General features: G+C 56.3%; 1 protein-coding gene and 1 long non-coding RNA gene across 2 annotated transcripts; one reads left to right on the plus strand and one right to left on the minus strand.

Annotated features, from left to right (window-relative positions):
• The first annotated feature begins 141 nt into the window (after nucleotides 1-141).
• Nucleotides 142-2,368, plus strand: LOC120761416 (uncharacterized). Its single transcript, XR_005703636.2, has 3 exons — nucleotides 142-233; nucleotides 1,544-1,598; nucleotides 1,975-2,368. It is a non-coding gene; the product is annotated as an uncharacterized LOC120761416 (long non-coding RNA).
• Nucleotides 2,369-4,729: 2,361 nt separating this feature from the next.
• Nucleotides 4,730-10,711, minus strand: LOC120761417 (apoptosis-inducing factor 3-like). The gene is made up of 18 exons (XM_040082637.1): nucleotides 10,650-10,711; nucleotides 10,473-10,582; nucleotides 10,275-10,384; nucleotides 9,848-9,892; nucleotides 9,692-9,773; nucleotides 9,437-9,549; nucleotides 8,965-9,051; nucleotides 8,658-8,749; nucleotides 8,351-8,481; nucleotides 7,702-7,817; nucleotides 7,232-7,303; nucleotides 6,831-6,894; nucleotides 6,317-6,393; nucleotides 6,122-6,239; nucleotides 5,901-5,999; nucleotides 5,444-5,519; nucleotides 4,914-5,018; nucleotides 4,730-4,781 (listed from the first exon to the last, which is right to left on the minus strand). Exons 1-18 carry the CDS (start codon nucleotides 10,709-10,711, stop codon nucleotides 4,730-4,732), a joined length of 1,611 nt encoding a protein of 536 aa, XP_039938571.1.
• Nucleotides 10,712-16,597: the final 5,886 nt, after the last annotated feature.

A 16,597-nucleotide genomic window follows, 5' to 3' on the forward strand; every position in this document is an offset into this window, starting at 1 on the left:
CGGGCGCGGCGCGCGCCGGCGGTGCCGGCCGGCGATTGGCCCGGGGGCGTGGCCGGGGGCGTGGCCGGGGGGCGGCTGCGTCATGACTCCGCCAGCTGATCCGGGACGGAGCCGGCGTGCGGCGGGGGGAGGCGGCGGCACCGGCACCGGGCACGGCCGGGGCGGTACCGGCGGGGCGGCGGCGCCGGCTCCGGGCCAAGTCGGGCCCAGCCGAGCCCAGCCGAGCCGCGCAGGTGGGTCCGCCGGTACCGCGCTGGGACGGGCGGGTAAGGGTGGCCGAGCCCACGGGCTGCCCTCGGTGCTCCGGGGGTTGAGGGGGCCCCACCGTGCCCCGTTGGGGAAGGTCACCTTTCCCCGGGGCAGGGCGGGCCGTGGGGTTGCGGCACGGCGCGTCCTTCGCCGGGCTCCGCGGCGCCGCCTGGGCCGGGCGGCCTCGCCCCCGGTGTCGGCGGGGCGGGGAGGGGGGGCTGGGGCGGGGGCCCGTGCGCTGCTCCCGCCCGGGGGGTCCCGGTGGGGCGGGCGGGGTTGCGGCCGGGGCCTCCCCGCGACGGGCGGTGGCCGCCCCGGGGGTGACCTTCAGTCCGGGACCGGACGGGGCAGACTTTGACCCACGGCCGCTCCCCGCCGTGGGCACGGAGCGGAGCATCCCAGGCAGCGGAGGGTCGGGAAGGCGGAGGAGTGTCCCGGGGGGAGTGGAGGGAGAGACTTTGCCGTGGGGCGCCGTGGGGGGAGCTGCCTCCGTTAGGGGGGAGGGGGGAGTTGGTTTTACCGAGAGGAGAGACACGGGGGGAGGGGGGGGGTGACCCGGTTATACCGGGAGAGGGGCACCAGCTGGGGGCACAGCGATTTTTATTAGCGGGGTGGGCTCCCGCCGGGGCCCTTCGCATAGCCGCTGGGGTCTGTCGGTGCTGAGAAGGGCTGGGTGGGAACCCTGTTACCTACTGCCCCCCTCCTCGTCGCCCCCCGGTGCCGGCGGGGCCCGCGGTGCCGGCGGGACCGGTGGCTTCAGCGGCGGGTGCTGATTCACGGGCCGGCGGGGGTGGAGCAGGGCCGGGACCAGCTCGCTGGAATCCGGACCAGATGTACCCGGCACGCCAGGAATGCTCGGCATCCCCGCCGGGCCCCGCCGCCGCCGCTGCGCCCCGGCCACCGGCCCCGCACCGAAAGCCCCGCAGCACCCACCGGGGTCCGGGCTCCCCCGGGCCCGGGGCCAGCCGGGGTCCCCAGTGCCTTTGGGGTGGCGCTGGTGGGAGGATGCTGTGGTCGCCCCCCGGGGATTTCCCATGTTCCCGTTGCCATCTGTCCCCCACCATGCCCGGTTTCCCAGGGGGTTCCCAAAACCCCATCCGCAGCAGCCAAAGCGCTGGGTGTTGTAGAAAAGGGATTTTTCCCGGGCCGATGGGAAAGCGGTGGGATCCCACACCAGCCCTGGGGTTGGCGTCCTTGTCCTCCAACAAAACGGCTCAGAAAGGGGCTGGGCTGCCCGAAATTCCCCCGCCGGTGGCTTGGCAGCAGCCGCCTGACAAAGTGTCTTCCCCGTCAGGAAGTGGCTGGCTCCTGTCCAGGTGGGACCCTGCCAGCGCTGATGGATGCCCGAGGTGAGCCCTGGGAACGCTGTAACCCCTACCTGCAGTGGCCTCCCTGCTGCAGCCACCCGGCCCTGCCGGAGCAGGTTGCCTTATCTTTTGTTTTCCAGCAGAAATGGCCTTGGATTTCCCTGCCTGTCGCTCGTGGTTTCGGGCTGGCTGCAGGTGCTGGAGCTCACGCACTGCCTGCCTTGGGAACCGGGAGGGATGGGGAGAGTTGAGGTTGGAGCGGCCTCTGGATTTCCTTCGATGGGAGGGAGCCCTGGGGAGAGGACAGAGCGATGGATCAGTGTTGGGATGAGGGAGTGAGGGAGGAAAAGCTGCTGTGGGTGACAGCTCAGCTTGGCACAGTTCAATCCTGGCTCTGAAATGTGTGTTCCCTCCCCAGGTGCCGCCGTGCCACCCTGCCCCTGGCTAACCAGCACCAGTTCTTCAGTGGCAAGCTTTATGTCCTTCTCCAGTAGCTAAAGCTGCCAGTTGAAGAACTGTTGAATGTAGCCACTCTCTTCTCGTCCCCGGGACCTTGGACGCCAGCCAGAGCCGTGCCCTGAGCGACCCAGATGAGCCACTCTGCAGCGTCCTGTGGATTGGAGGGCTGAGGATGAGTCCGACCAGGATGAAGAAAGTCTCCTCAAAGCCTCCAGACAGAGCCTTGGCTGGAGGATTCCTGGCAGCCGTGCCAGCAGGGCTGTCAAACTGTGTCCCCTTCCTCAGTGGGGTGGCACCGAGCTGGGAGGTGACAGGAGGAGACTGAGAGAGGCATTAAACGTTGTTTTGCTCAACTGTTCTGGTTTAGGAAGTTTGTTGCCTGTGGGTTTGCCTGGATCAGGTGGGAAGATGGTGGGAGCTGCAGACCCTCGGGACGCCACAGCACCAGAGCTGTGCCCCCCAACTGCTCCCACTCTGGGGTCTGCTGGTGGAGGGTTGATCCTTCAGCGCCTCGGGTTTGTCCCGAGCCGAAGGCTGGGTGTAGCCCACAGGTCTGACCTGCTGCTGAGCTCAGGAGCTGGATTAATCCTGCAACATGCCAGGCAGTGGGCTGGAGCCTGGGGACAGGGCTGGCACCACACCCACGCTGCCCTGCTGCGGGTCGGGCCGGGTGCGGTGGGGCCGGGCCACGGTGACTCAGGGCCGAGTCACGCACGGCCCTGCGCGGCTGTTCCCGGAACCTCTGTCCCTGGGAGGGCCCGCAGCAGTGCCAGCATTCCAGGTATTTTGGAGCTAGCAGCACTCACAGGGGCCGTGGTGAGCTTCACTGGGCTCTTCCACGGTCCAGGCTCTGGCTCGTTGGTGAACAGAAGCAGAAGACTGCCCCGGGAGGAATTTGGAAGCTGCTCTCCAGGGCTGGAGAAGGGGTTGCACTGAGTTAGAGGGGAGCTCCACGGGCACAGCGAGGGCTCCAGGGAGCCTCTGCACCCCAGGCTTTCCCACGGGACTGCCGGGACCTCCAGCTCCCATGGTGAATGGGAATCAGGGGAGCATCCAGGCATCGCCGCCCAGGGCCTGCCAGAAAGAGCACGGCTCATCCCAGCTCCGAGGGCGGGCAGGGAGGAACAGCCCTGTGCTGAAATGTCTGCACAATCTCAGCTCAATCTGCCTGCCCAGGCTGCAGCTGCCCAAGGCTGGGCTGCTCCCAAACCCTGGCACCCAGCAAAGCACAGAAAGCGGCCTGGTGCCCATTAAGTGGCAGAAGTAGAATAAATCTGTTGTCCTGTGGTCTTCCCTTCTTACATAAAGCTGCTGCGCTTGGTGTGTTCTTGCTGATGGTTACAAGAAGCTGGGTTTCTTTGGGGCGGTTGTCACCCAGAGGGAGTGGGACTGCTGAACGCCCTTGGATCAGTTCCTCCAGCTTGAGGCACAGCCCGTCTCTTGCACCACAGCTGCCCTGCTGCAAGTCCATGCAAAACAGCTGGCACCTGCTTCGTGCCCAACACATCCTGGAGTGCATGGAGGGGCAGAAAGTTATGGTGGGGGGTGTGGAGGGTGCCTGAGGGCAGGGAGGAGCAGCTCCTGGGCCATGCTCCCCTTCTTCTGCAGCACAGATTTATCTTATGAGAGCTGTGTGCTCCATGTGCCTCACAAATCTACACGTTCCCTGCCACGAAGGAACAACCTGTGCTGCTGAAACCCAGCTCTTTCCCGGTTAAAATGTGGCTCTTTCAGAGCAACGAGTTGCCCCGAGCAGAAGCACCAAAGCCTTGGGTCGGGAAATGCAAAACATCGTATTTCAGGTCAAATTCACGTGTGAGGTGCCAGAAGACAAGTTTGGGTGTTCAACACAAAAGCAGCACTGCAGTGTCTCAGCTGCTGGGCAGAGGGCTCGGGCTCTGGCTGTCCTGCACCTCAGGTCAAACCAGAGAGGGTCTGGGCTGTCTGTGAGTGTCCCTGTGGGAACTCGCTCGGCTCCTGGGACTTACCCTTCCTCCTGCACAGCCCCATGTGACTGGTGAGTAAGTGCAAGGTTTCCTGTAGAAATCACAGCCTCGCTTGCTGTTGCCTTGCAAAAATCTAGTAACTCTTTCCTCTAGCATCTGGCCACCTCCTCCGAGCAGGCAGGGACACAGCAGGAAAGGCTGGATCTGGGATTTCTCTGCCAGAGGCTGGCTGCTCACGCAACGATCGAGACAGCAGTGACACTGCCAGCAGGTGCTGCTGGCTCAGAGGTCGGGTGGCATCCCTGTGTCCTTAGGGGCAGGGTATTCTGTGCAAGTTCCTGCACACAGCCCACCTCATTCCCTGCCGGGAGAGCAGCTTGTCTCGGTCACAGCTCCCCTCGCTGGGAAAATGTGTTTTTGCAAAAGGAGAAGGTCAGCGTGACCGGTGTGCTAAATGAGAGCTCTCTGCCAACGGGGAAGGAACAGGAGGAGCTGGTGGATCTCTGGCTGGTGCATCTGTGCCTGTGTGGTGGCTGCAGCCAGCTCAGAGCCTCAGCTGAGCCATGGGCATCCTCCTCTCATCCAGCACAGCAGAACGCCAGCCCCGCTGAGCTTTGCCCAGCACAAGTGGACGGCCGAGGGCTCTCTGCAAACACAAAATGCAGGTGCTGGGTTCAGCTTTGCTGATGGTTTTATTGCTCCAGGATGGGAGGATGTGGAGCTGTTAACACCTGGTTGTGAACCCCTCACAAGGGGCACACACCAAGCTTAGCTTTGTGCCAGCGAGGGCACGTTGCCAATGTCGCCAATGTCACAGGCCCTGGAAACAAGAGGTAGGTTGGGGATTGGGGGATTTGCAGTGACTCCTCTTGGTTTTGCGTCTCTCAGTGGGCTCTGCTGGCACGGGGAACAGCACAGAGCCACCCACCAGCTCAGTCAGGATGTCACTTACTCCGCTTCTTCTTTGGAGATCTGTTTCCCCAAGTACAAAACTTCTGCAATCAGAGACACCATGGGGTCGCAGTTCAGGCTGGCAGCTGCAGTCACATGGCCATCCCTGGAAAGGAAAGAGGAAGAATGTGGATCTTCTCCGTGTACAGAGCTCAGCACAGCAGCATCCCCGTGGCACAGCGGCCAGGGAGCAGCTGCATTTCAGAGGGCTCATGGCAGGGTGGCTGGTGCTGCAGGATGCACAGGGGCTCGTGGCAGATTGCCTGGCCCTGCTGGGAGCTGGGCACTGAGCCTGGGAGCAGTGGGGCAGAGGGAGAGATGTGTCCCAGGCTCTCTGCCCAGCTGGTGCCAACATTTGTGTTCATTCTCTTCTCCTTCTCTGCTCTGCTTCGGTTTTCTTTGGTTCAGCACCCAGCAGCTGCCTTTAGTGCGCAGCCAGGAGATGTGGAGCCTCTGTGGGATCTTTGCAGGCTGTAAGAGAGAGGACTGTGCCCTGTTTCCAGGGCATGGACTGGCCCTGGACTCACTCACCTGATGTAAAAGATCAGGAATTTCTGCTGCTCCAGGCTGCCCTTCACAACAGTGTCTGTGTATCCCTTCCCACAGCCTGTGAGAGAGAGCCTGCTCAGGGAGCCCTGGCACAGCAGTTGCCACCCGTCCCACCTCAGAGCCAGCGTGGGAGGGACAGAGGGGACAGTGACTGGGGCTGGCACAGGGCTGGGGAGCAGACATGAAGGCTCTGGACAAGCAGAACTGACTTTGAGCCTCTCCTTGGTTTGGAGAGGGAAGTTCCTCCTCCGTGACCTCTAAGCCACTGGAGATCAGCAAAGAACAAGAGCTCGGGGTGACCTCTAGGCCCGGGGCACAAACTCACCATGGCAGCCAGTCCAGAGCTTGAACTGCTTCAGGTGAACTCTGCCACCACAGTGTGTCCACAGGCCCAACCAGGGGGAAGAAGTTCTGTTCCCCTCCCTCTGCCCCTTCCTACCTGCATAGCGGATGCTCTTCCCAAGCAACGTGGTCCAGAAGTAAGGAACAGTGTGCAACTCCTGCCCTCTCCTCAGCATGTTTAAAGCAGCACAGTGACCTGCGATGAACCAACACGGAGAATATTTTTCTTGCAGGTGCTTATAAATTGTTCCCCCTGTCTCCTGCTTTCCCTTCTGTCCCGTTCCCATCTCTAAGGAGCTGGAAGTGCTGTGCCCTCACCATGGGCCTCTGCCACTTGTTGGTGGTGGATGCTGGACCTGTCCCCGCCGAGCAGCGCTACCGGGAAGGTGACCACGTCCCCCGCAGCAAAGACATTCGGGATGTTGGTTTGCATGTGCTAATGGGACAGAAGGCAATTGGTGCAGTGATGAGAGGGAAGGGATGGGGTGCGAGCTGGGATACTCTGGCACTCACCAGATTCACCAGGATGGCCCCTTTGTCATCTCTGGCAATGGAGGTGCCCTTCAGGAATGCTGAGTTGGGGGTTGACCCTGCGGGGAGAGGAGCGGGGATGAAATGCAAAGAAGCTCTGCAGGGACAGGGAGGAAATTTGGCTTCACAGTTCCTGTTCCTGCTTGGAGCAGAGCACTTGGAGCCCCCTGTGCTTGGGCTGGTGCTGCGCCACTGCAGGGGCAGTAAAACCAGGGCCCAGGACACAGCTCGTCCTGGTAATGCAGCAGGGACCTGTGGAGCTCAGCAAGAGCCAAAGGCACAGTGAGAGTGTAACCAGCTCCTTTCCTCCTGCCAAGCCTGTCCTCACGGGCTGCTGACTTTGCCAGGCGTTTGGGGCCAAGGGGAAGGGCTGGATGATAACAGAGTGGGAGACTGCAGGGAATGGTGTCCTGGAAATGGACTGTGATGCCCTGGGCTCGCTGGATGCTCTCCCCGTTCCCAAAGCTGCCTCCCTCTCCCAGCTGGGGTCTCTTACCTATTCCCAGCACCACCACGTCTGCAGGGAGATTCTCTCCGTTGGCAAGAACAGCCTCTGTGACCTAGGAAAGAAGGAAGGATCACTAATAAAGAGTTAAAACCTCTGTCCTGATTCTCACAGCCTCCCTGCTGCTTTGCTCTTTGCTGTCTTTTTTCTTCCCCAGGTTTGGATCACCTTGTCCAACTAATGTGTGTTGCTGGGGATGTAAAGGAAAATCACGCTGCTGTCCCTGGGACAGGAACACTCTATTGGTGCCCTTTGAGCCCAGAGCTGTGCTCAGTGAAAAGGAAGGGAGGCTCTAGACATGGGAGAGGAAAGCCTGATGTAGGCACTGTATCTCAGTTTGGGGTTTTCCCCCCTAAAATTAGCAGTTCAGGGATCACAAAGGCATGACTGACCTTCCCATCCTTTCCTTTCAGCTCACAGAGTTCTGTTTTCATGTGGAACTTCACCCCTTTATTTTGCAGCATCTGAAAAGGACTGGTTTGAGTATTCATTAGGAAATTCCAGGCTATAAAAACAGCTCTACCCAGCCAAAACCCAGGCAGGCAGCTCTGCTGCTGCTCCAGGGCTGCAGGGAGGTTCCATTTGTGTCCCTGGCTGGCGCAGGCAGCCTGGAATCCTGACTTTTCTCTGCAGTCCTGGCCAGGACCGGTGTGTGAGGTGGGTTTGGGACGAAGAATTGATGTGTGTGTGGGGGAAGATTGGGACCAGCCCTGTGTGCAGAGCTCGTGGGAGAGGACAGAGGCTGGGCAGGCAGAGTTATGACTCAGCACAGGGGCGAGGTTTCCTGGGCTGATGTGGATCCCCGGGCTGCTTGGATATCATGTGTTCTCCAGCCTAGAAATCAGCCCCACGTTTTCCTAACCTTCATGGTGACACCTCCAACCTGAGGACCCAGGGCGTGCTGGAAAGGGAACTCCTCTCTTTCCACCACTGAGATGGTTCCAGCCTTGTCTGAGAGGAAGGCAGCTACCTCCATTCCTGCAAGGAAGAGGCATGCCCGAGGTAAGCCTGCTGCAAGCATCAACCTGCGCCTTTGGAAACCTTCTCCCCTTCCAGGAGAACAAATCTGACGTGCTGCCAGTGCTGAACTGCTTTGCTATGCACTTCTGGGCTGAGGTATTTTGCTCCCCCCACTCTCTGTTCGCGTGCACACGGACCTGGATGTTAGGAGATGCAAAGAATAGCTCCTGGTCATGTACAAAATAATTCCCTTTGGCTTTCCCAACACTTCTGGGGAATCCAGCTCCTCTGGAGGACAGTGACCTTTTCGTAAGGCACATTTCCCTCTATCCTTGTGTAGCAATTGTTTATAGCTCACGAAGTTTCTGGCTATCAGAGGAAAGGATGAGTGTGTGCTGCGTAACACACACCCCCAGCAGCTCCAGGGAGGATCCCAGCCGGGTGGAAAAGGAACATCCCTTCCCTGAGGGCCTCCAGTTAATGTGCACACCCAACAGAAGGGGGTTTGGAAGGCTCTCGCCGATGGTTTGACACCCACTCCAGCCTGGTACCTATGAATGCAGCTCCTACAATCACCAGATTCTTCCCAGTTGCCAGCTTCAAGACCTTGCTGGACTCTTCCGGGGTTTGGAGGGTGCAAACGTTCTGCAGGTCTGCGCCTGGGACTTTGAGGAAGCCAGAGCTGAAAGAGAGAGAATCCAGATGTGTTTCATGATATAAATTAAACCGAAAGAACGAGAAGGGAGCACGGCTGTGTCATTCCATTCTGCCCTTTCATCTCAGCTCCTACCCCCACCTCTACATCCCAGTGCTGCCCTGCCTAAAATCCCGTGTGTGGCCAACACTTTGTGCACTCACTGGCTGCCCGTTGCAATGAGCAGCTGGTGGTACTTCTGAGAGGACCCATCCACGAAGCGAACCCTCTGCTTCTGGAAATCCACGGACACCGCCTGCGGGAGAGAGGGGGCACAGATCAGACAGGTACCTCTGATGCACCCTCGGTCTCGCCTGTGCCTGTGTGCCTTGTTTCTGGGCACCCAGGTGAGATGAGGGGTGCTGGGGTCCTCTCCCACTTCCCACAGGTCCATCCACAGATGCACAGATCAGTGTTACACCCTCCCCATGGCAGGAACAGGATCCCCCACTGAGCACTGAGCTCTGGTACCTCTTTCTCTGTCCACAGCTCTATGCCGCGGGCCTTGAGGAATTCAGGTTTCCTCAGGTACATGTCCTCAGGTTTCAAGTTCATTTCCTGGAAACACAACAAAAATATGAAATGAAGCACTTCTTAGAGGCAGCAGTTCTCCTGAAGCGTTTCTTGTGGAGTCGATTTGTAAAAGAGATGAACCTTGTATCAGTGAATCACAGCTCCCCACACTGCCCCATCCCCATCGCCTTGTGCCCACTTCAGAAAAACCATCACACTTCAGTGGGAAGAACTCAATAAAAGGAGATAAAAACATCAGCTCATCTTGACTCTGATCGAAGACTTCTGCGAGGAAAATGATGTTTTCCTGGAAATAACACCCCTATTCCTTTTGGACACCTCAGTGGGCTTGTCACAGTGGAGCTCAGCTGAGGGTGGCCCATGTCACACGCGGCACCCGGGCACGGTCCTGCCCTTGTGTCACACGAACCTTGGTCAGTTTGGACTTGTCATAGGGAACGTGCTTCTCATTGGTGGCCATGATGATCCTGCCGGTGAATCCCTCCTGGCGAAGGGTCTCTGCACACACCAGGGCAGCCACACCTACGAGAGATGCTCATCTCAGCCCTCTGATGCCTCAGGGAGGAGGAGGAGGAGGAGGAGGAGGAGGTGAGCCCTCCCTGGAGAGGAGAGTGGCAGCTCCCAGCGTGTGTGGAAGGGGAAGAGCGCAGATCCCTTCACTGACCTCCCCCCAGCAGCAGAATTGTGTTCTTGTTGAGGAGGCACCTCCTGCTTGTGTCCTTCACCCTCAGGCTGCTTTCCAGGTCCTGCAACAAAATGCTCGAGTCCTAGGCGGCCCAAGGTGCTGCCTGTGCTCAGTGACAGCAGGTAAGGTCAGTACCTTCTTTTTTGCTGTAATAAACACCTTCCCATCTTCCACTGTTACCTGAGGGAGGGAAGGGAGAGGTTTTTTAAATGCTGCATCCATGAGGTTGCGGTAGGAGCTCTCCTGGGAGATCCTGATCCAGTGTTCCATCTGTCTCTGATCTCGGATGTCACATGATACGGAGGAGCTCATGAGCTTTTCTCCTCATCCTGAGGAAGAGCTGTAAATCCTCTTTTTCTTTCCAAAAGCACTCGTGCTGGCTCTGAGGAATACCAGGATCTATGGCATCACCCTCGATCGAAAGGAGCTTTAGGGCAGGGATTCCCAAAACCCCAAGAAATCATCCCAAGAATCATCCCTTGTGTTGGAGCTCTGAGTGACAGAGCTGTGGTCAGGGCAGGGGGCTTGTGAGAGGCCCCCAGATGGGAGGACAAGAAGTCACCTTAAAGCAGGGGATACAGTCCAGAGCAGGGTATTCCTCAATGTCTCCAGTCCTGATGTTGAAGCAGGCGCCGTGCCAGGGGCAGCGCAGCCTCTCCCCTCTCAAGACCCCTGCAAGAGAATCCCCCCCCCCGAGCTGGGCACTGAGAACCAACCTCCCCAAGGTTGGTTTTTTCCCCCTGCCCTGAGCCAGGGTTACCTTTGCTCAGCGGGGCACCGTAGTGGGGACATTTGCTGCCTATGGCACTGAATTCCTTCCTGTTCCTCACCAGCAGCACTGGGTAGCCAGCCACCATCACCTCCAGGAGCCTGGGGGAGAGGTGCAGAGGTGGGCACAGAACCACCCAAACCCCCACCATCGCCCCCAGGCACTCACTGTCCGTCCCCAACGTCGTCCTCCCTGCAGACCTCCTCAGTGATGGTGTCATCGCTGTCCATCCCGGTGCCTGCTGGCTGTCAGGCGCACAGAGGGTGCCAAATTTCTGATGAAGCAGGAAAATGACCTCCAGCTGTTGGAAAACACCCCTTTTTAAACTTTGTGTCCAAACCCAACACCCATTCCTCTGCCCTTTTCTCCTCTGAATTAACCCACTTCTCATTTTCCAGCCCCATGTCCCATCAAACACAACTGCAGCGCAGGGTGAGCGAGCAGATGTGGTTAATGGCTCTTGTAAAAAAATACAATTATTTATGGGGAGGTGCTGCTGCCATAGCCCATGTCTCCCTCAGCTTGGGTCTAAAGAGATGCTTTGGCCTCTCCAAAACCTCTCCAACATTTATGCAGTGATGTTATTTATGGTAATTGCCCTGAAACCACTAATCCCTGCCCAAAAGGCCTCCTGGGCTAGAAAACAACCAACCCCCTTTGTCCTTAGCGCTCTCCCTGCCTTAGCAGTCATTGAGAGGCTGGTTAGGAATCTCCCTCTCTACTTCAGAGGGAAAAAAAGCAAGAAATGGAGCAGGGGAAGGTCATTCAGGGCAGGTTTCGGTGCAGGGTGGTGACTTGCTCCTGTAAATCCTCCCTGCACCGCTTCCCTAATCCCAGGTTCTTCAGGAGAAACATCAGTGAGCACTCACCCGGTCCTGCCAGGAGGGTTCCTGTCCCCCAGGTCAGAGAGCCACCACTGCTTCTGTCTGCGCCTTTCTCCTGTGAGGTGCCACCCTGGTGTCTCACCGCAGCTGCTCTGCCCCGCTGCCAGCCCACGGCTGGTGATGCTCTCCCCGCGTTGCACAACGTTCCCATCCATCAGGAGATGCAGCTCCTGGAAGAAGCCGCCAGGAGTTTTATCTGATTTCTGCAACTGACCTAGGCCTAATTAAGGGTATTTTGCTGGGGTTTAGAGTTGCAAAAGAATTGAGGGCACGTAGGAATTATGGCACAGGTGTGGTGTAAAGATAGGGTTCGTCACGGGCAGCGTGACCAGAAACTCAAGGGGATTCAGTGATATCCCAAGGTCCCTTCCCACTGCCCCTTTTCCTGATGGAAAGCACTCCAGCTCAACACAAGGTATTTTCGCAGCACTTTGGAACGATATCGCTACTTTTAATGTGTTTCAACAACATTTAAAAACCTTTAATTTGATCTTTTGGTGGGATTTTTCTCCGTTGATTTTAAGGAAGGTGAAGTTGTCAGCAGCCCTGCACGTGCCTTACATCCCAGCTTCAGTCACCAATGTCCAGGAACGTGATGCCATCGTCCCTTGGCCCGTGAGGGATGGCACGGAGCAGGGTGCTGCTTGCTGGGCTATTTTTACAACAAAGTGGGAGTTGCAAAAAACCGGGAGTAACACCTACACTGTTTGTGTCTCCTCTTGTTCTTATCTCCATCTCACAGTCAATATGTTTCACAACTTAAAATACGCCTCAAAAAAAAAAATTAAGGGAGGAAAAGTTACCGACAGGCGTGCTTCCGTCATCTCCCTTGCAGAGCAGGAGATCCGCAGGGATCAGCTCCCTGCCCGCAGCACATTCCCAAATCCAGCAATGGAGGGGTAAAAAATCCCCTGGTGGGTATGACCCAGAGAAGAAGGCAGGTACAGGATGCTGGATAAGTGCAGGTTGGATTATTTGAGAAGCATTTCAATTCATGGGACCCTCCAAGCCGTGAGCACCTTTTCCGTCAGAGCAGGATACCGGGACACTGCCGTGTCCAGATAATCCCAGCCCACGAGCTCTGCGCACCCACAATGGGCACAGGAACGAGGGATTTTCTCACAGCACCACTGAGCAGCTTCTGGGCTCTGCCTTCCTGGCCAGGAGCCTGAATGTGAAGCAATTTGGCTGCCAAACATCCGTATTTAAACTCTCTGTAATTATTCCCCAGAAGCGCGTTCCCACGTGGAGGAGCGGCAGCCCTCGCGGAGCGTTCTCTGACTCAGCAGAAACCACTGGAAAAAAACGTCTGCTCACGGATGGAAATCTGCAGTGAACAGCCAAAGGGGCAGGAACAGAGGTGTGCAGCTTTGGGATGAGGCAGGTGGAGCTTGATCCTGTGCAGAGACATTTGCACTCCAGGGCCAGGCTGCAGCTGTTGGATGCCGCTGCATGCAGCCCAGCAGCCAGGAAAGGCTTTTGTAAAAGTGCAAAGGAAAGGGCAAAACAAAATGCCTGACAGAGGCACAGATGATGGAATGGATGTTAAAAGGGTGATTTACAAAGGATTCGGAGTGGAAAAGGGCTTTGGATGTCAGAGAGAAGGTGAGGGTTGGCTGCAGGGATGTTGGTGTGTGTCAGGAACACACAATACGCCCTCGAGGGACTGGGATGGGATTGGAGGCAGATTTTCAGGAAGATGCTCTGTAAACTTCTTTTGGCCCTTTTTAGGTAAACCAGAGGTGGTTACTCAGAGGGTTTTAGACCTTTGCTTGTAGCACAAGTCAGGATTAAACATAGGAAGGAAGAGAGGAAAAGGAAGTGGTGTCCTCAACCACAAACAGAGCCCTGGTGGGCATCTGACATCTCTGAGCAGATCTGCCACCCACACTGGTGCTGACTCACTCGAGCTGCTGAGCTGACCTTGGGTTTTATTAGATCCCTCCACTTCTGCTCTGTCTCCCCAGTGCTGCTGGCCCTCTCAGAAAACTCAAGTTTAGAGGCAAGGATTTAAGGGGTGTACCTTTCCTGCCTCCAAATTCCCACCACCATCAGCTGGAGTAGCACATTTTTTCGTGCCATGTCTGTGTGGATTCATCGTTTTCCCCACACAAAACGGAGTCATCTTTTTCCCAGCTCAGGGCCCTTCCCTGCTCTACCAGACCCACAGATTTTAACAAGCAGCACCCACGGAGTCAAATCATAGGAAAACTGCTCAGTTGCAGGAAGAGGAAGCGAGGTGAAACCTGCAGCAGATCTGACGTGATTAATGGGGCACTGCTCTCGGAACAGCTTGGTTTGTGATATTAATAACGAGAGAATTCAGGAGGGAACCCAACCTGTTCTGAGCTGCAGAGCCGGCAGCAGCTGGAGGTGCAGTGGGGAAGCTCCTGTGCCTGTATTTGTAAAACAGGAGGGATTGAGTGGGCTCAGAGGGTGTGATGCTGAACTGGCTGGAGGGGTTGGGATGTGCTTCCACCTTGGAGGACTCATTCTTAACCTGTCTGAAATGCAGGAAAAAACCCTCATGTAGTCATAAATGCACCGTGATGTAATCATCAAGCACATGCATATTCATCAAAAATTACTTAAGCTTGAGACTGGTGAATTAAACATGGAAAAAAAAAAAAAAAATGTTTATCCCACAAGGGAAAAAGACAAGGAAAAGGAAATATTTAGTGGCAATAAATTTGCTTACAGGGTAAAAATAATTATATGTGATGTTTCACATTTTCTTCCTAAGCATTCACGTCTGGTGATGGTGAGAGATGGGATATAGGCCTGGCACCGCTTCACAGTGAACACTGGGAAAGGAAAAAAGGAACCTGAAACCTTACTAACAACAGCACACCAACAGTTCAGAAAGTCAAAACGTTTGGGGCACGGCAGCTGCAGAAAGCAGAGGAGAGCAGCCCATGCTGCTGTGCTTGAAGGGGATTTGCCAGTCAAAGGAATTTTGTTTATCCCACGGCATACCTGTGCAGCCGGAGTGAGGAGGGAGCACATCCTTTGTGCCACTGGTTCATGACAGCTGGTCCAGCCCGAGCCCTTGGGAGACAGCTGAGCCTGCAGCACCCTTAGGGACACTCTGCTGTCAACACAGGTTTCTCCAACAAGTCCCTTGTGCCAAGTCCTGAGGGGAAAAATAATATCCTTCCAGTTCTGGGAAAAAGGAAGAAGGCCAAAAGGAGAGCATCCAGAACAACCTGCCCTGGGGTCATTTATCATGTGGGCAAAGCAGGCTCTGCCTGGGTGGTTTGGGGACATTCCCACACGCCAGGCTGCAGAAGGCAGCTGCTGTGCCCAGTCTGCAACTGGTACCTGGCACCAGAACGTGCTGGCTCTGTGAAGCTCCCGGGAGGTGTTGCATTCCAGGAATGATCTCAGGAAGGATGAGCAGCCTGGGCAGCAGAACACCTGCAGGGCTGGTCAGGACACCGTAGGGTGGAAGGAAAACCCTCCCCTCAGGAGTGAGGGCTTGCAGGCATGGGCAGGGTAAACGGGCAGGCTGCGGTGCAAACCCAGATGATTTCCTCCGCCAGATGAGTTCAAGTCCTGAGGTCAGTGGTAAAGTGCTGCACATTTTGGTATTTCTTGTCCTAAATTCTGGAGCTGCTCACAGTGCTCACAGAGACTGAAATCCCATTCTCCCATGCCCACAGCAAGTTCTACCTGGAGAATATCCAGCTTCTACATCAGGAAGGTGTTCCTGGCTAGAAGGGGTGGATGCTGAAGTTAGAATTGATTTCAGCTCTCTCCACAGCTGCCTCTGCAATGCCTGGGCACGCTTTGCCATGCAGAACCTGCATTTTGCACAGTAGATCCTTTCATAAGTGTGAGGTTCCAGACTTCCTGAATGGAGATGTGGATATATAAAGCATTCCTACATCATCTGACTTCTTATGGCCTAAGCAGACAGAGTGGTGACACAGTTTAGAGAGGAATGGAGATGATAGCTAATTAAAGTTCGGAAGCCAAGCTGCTTGATTTGTTTTGAGCTCTTGAACTCCTCAGATTACTTCAGGTGTGAGCCAGGTCTGGCATTAGGTGAGCAGATGGGTTTTATGACTCCCTGGATGCGGAGTGGCAGATTAAGGGAGGGAAGCTTTGCAAAATTTGTGCCTGGCTCCCACATCTGTTGGCTCCGGCGAGTCCTCTGTGGCATTTGGGAGCGGAGTGGGATCCTCCTTAAGTAAGGGATGGCAGAAGTGCAAAAGCACATCCAAACCCCCACCCAGGGGTAGTTGGGGAGCATCGGGGTGGGGACAGAGTTCAGCTGGCAGAATTCCTGTGGTGGATTATCACCAAACTGCCAGCTTTTTATTGTGGAAAATGGGTTCCATCTCTCGGATGTGCTGCGGAGAAACTCCAGCCTGGGAAAGGGAGACAAAAAAGATCGTCTAGCTGTTGAATAAAATTCTGTACCCTCGATTTACACCCCGACTGCTGCTGCACAGCCCCCACGATGGGATTATGGGATGGACCTGAGCACGACCTTGCTGGTACCCGCAAGGAGTCCCCTGCCCTGCTGGGAGCAGGCACCGGCAGCCACCCGGCACCAGGCTGAGCTGCCTCCCCGCAGAAAACGAGGTCGTTTGGGGACAGTCGGAAAACTTCTGGAAATCTGGGTGAAAAAGGCAGTATCTCCAAATAAGGTGGGAAGGAGGAATCCCATCGGATCGGGCTCCCACTTCTCCAGCGGGCGCGCAGGGACCTCTTGTGGCAGCCGCGCCCGAGAGCTCCCGTCCCGGCTCTTCCCTTCGGGTTCTTTTGGGACAAGCCTGGCCCCCGAGCCTGTGGCGTGCGGTTGAATATTTGGCCTGAGCTGGTGTCAGGGGACTTGTTTGTAACTGGGCTTGGAAGTCTCCGGTTCCAAAACCGCCCCCGGTTAATGCCATTGCTGCAGAAGAAGGAAGACGAGGAGAAAAAGCTGGAATCGGGGTTGTTAGAAACTACGGGTCAATGGGAAGTCCTGGTAAAATCAAATGAAATCTGGGCTAAAGTGACCCAAAAAGTAGTTTATTTGTAACTGTTGGTAGTGCTCTAGCAATGGGATCAAAGTCCTTGAACCAGAGGCTCAATTAATCACGGCTTAAATTCCTCCCATGCAGAAGTGGTAGGTAAAAGCTCTCCAAGCTCCAGAAACATTTTAACTGTTCTCGTCCCGAGCCGGGCTCAATGTTCATCTTTAGGATAAACACACACAAGCGGAGGAGCCCCCGGGGAAACAGG

This window comes from Hirundo rustica, chromosome 19, assembly GCF_015227805.2.
Source record: "Hirundo rustica isolate bHirRus1 chromosome 19, bHirRus1.pri.v3, whole genome shotgun sequence".
In the NCBI taxonomy this organism is placed as follows: Eukaryota; Metazoa; Chordata; class Aves; order Passeriformes; family Hirundinidae; genus Hirundo; species Hirundo rustica.

Coding starts and splice junctions, on each gene's coding strand:
- LOC120761417 (XM_040082637.1), bottom strand. CDS start 10,711: ATGGACAGCGATGACACCATCACTGAGGAGGTCTGCAGGGAGGACGAC. Junction 9,893..10,274: donor ACTGTATCCCCTGCTTTAAG/GTGACTTCTTGT, acceptor TCCCTCCCTCAG/GTAACAGTGGAAGATGGGAA. Junction 8,750..8,964: donor AGCTGTGGACAGAGAAAGAG/GTACCAGAGCTC, acceptor TCTCTCCCGCAG/GCGGTGTCCGTGGATTTCCA.